This window comes from Aptenodytes forsteri, unplaced genomic scaffold (assembly GCF_000699145.1).
Source record: "Aptenodytes forsteri isolate BGI_AS27 unplaced genomic scaffold, ASM69914v1 Scaffold269, whole genome shotgun sequence".
Lineage (NCBI taxonomy): Eukaryota > Metazoa > Chordata > Aves > Sphenisciformes > Spheniscidae > Aptenodytes > Aptenodytes forsteri.
This window is the reverse complement of record NW_008794418.1, coordinates 1,392,146-1,392,976: the sequence shown is the minus strand read 5'-3', so window position 1 is coordinate 1,392,976 and position 831 is coordinate 1,392,146. Positions and strand designations below refer to the sequence as shown.

Sequence of the window (831 nt, the reverse complement as noted above, 5' to 3'; positions counted from 1 at the left end):
TTGGCAGTCCTGGGCTTTGGGGGGGTGGTGGCCGTGCTCCGGCAGAGGTTGGCACTGGCACCGCGGGCTGGAGCCCTGCCAGGGGCTGGCTGGAGGGCACTGGGCTCCCGGCCGGTGCCAGAGGCAGCCATAACTCGCAAACAGCTGCTGAGTGGCCCCGCAGCAGGAGCTGCCGCCCCTGCCGCTGCTCCGTCGCGTTGCCCTGCCCTGCCCGGCCGGGCAGCGGGATTAGGGGTGTGCGGGGACAGCGGTAATCCCGGGATCAGCGCGGCGGGAGGCTAATATTAACTCGTTTGCTGCCTGCAGCAAGGACAAGCGCCTCGTGGCAGCACGTCCCCACCCCGCTGCGCTGCTCGGCTCAGCAAATCCGGCGGGAGGCCGGGGGGCCGGCCTGCCCGCTCCCCATCCATGCCGGCACCTCCCTGCCCACGCTGCAGGCAGGCGTCAGCCCCTGCGGCGGGGGGATTTGCGGTGGGATTTGCAGGGGGATTGCCCACGGGACCGCGGGGTCCGGCAGCGGCATGACTGGCCGAGAGCAGGACCTGGGCCCCGCCGCCACCGTCGTTCCCGCTCCGGCAAAGTGCCGGTGGGCCGGCTGGCCTGGCTGCGGTGCGGTGTTGTGCCAGCTCCGCGGATGCCCACGGGACCGCGGGGTCCGGCAGCGGCATGACTGGCCGAGAGCAGGACCTGGGCCCCGCCGCCACCGTCGTTCCCGGTCCGGCAAAGTGCCGGTGGGCCGGCTGGCCTGGCTGCGGTGCGGTGTTGTGCCAGCTCCGCGGACGCTTTCACCGAGCAGCAGGGAGCTTCGCTTCGCGGCGGATTACAGCTTAT

General features: G+C 72.2%; 1 protein-coding gene across 1 annotated transcript in view; it reads left to right on the top strand.

The window, feature by feature from the left end:
• Positions 1-521: 521 nt before the first annotated feature.
• SNTB2 (syntrophin beta 2) overlaps positions 522-831 on the top strand; it is a 5,464-nt gene continuing 5,154 nt past the window's right edge. The window contains 1 exon segment of the mRNA XM_009289453.1: positions 522-754. Within this exon segment, the coding sequence (XP_009287728.1) occupies positions 522-754 (233 nt within the window).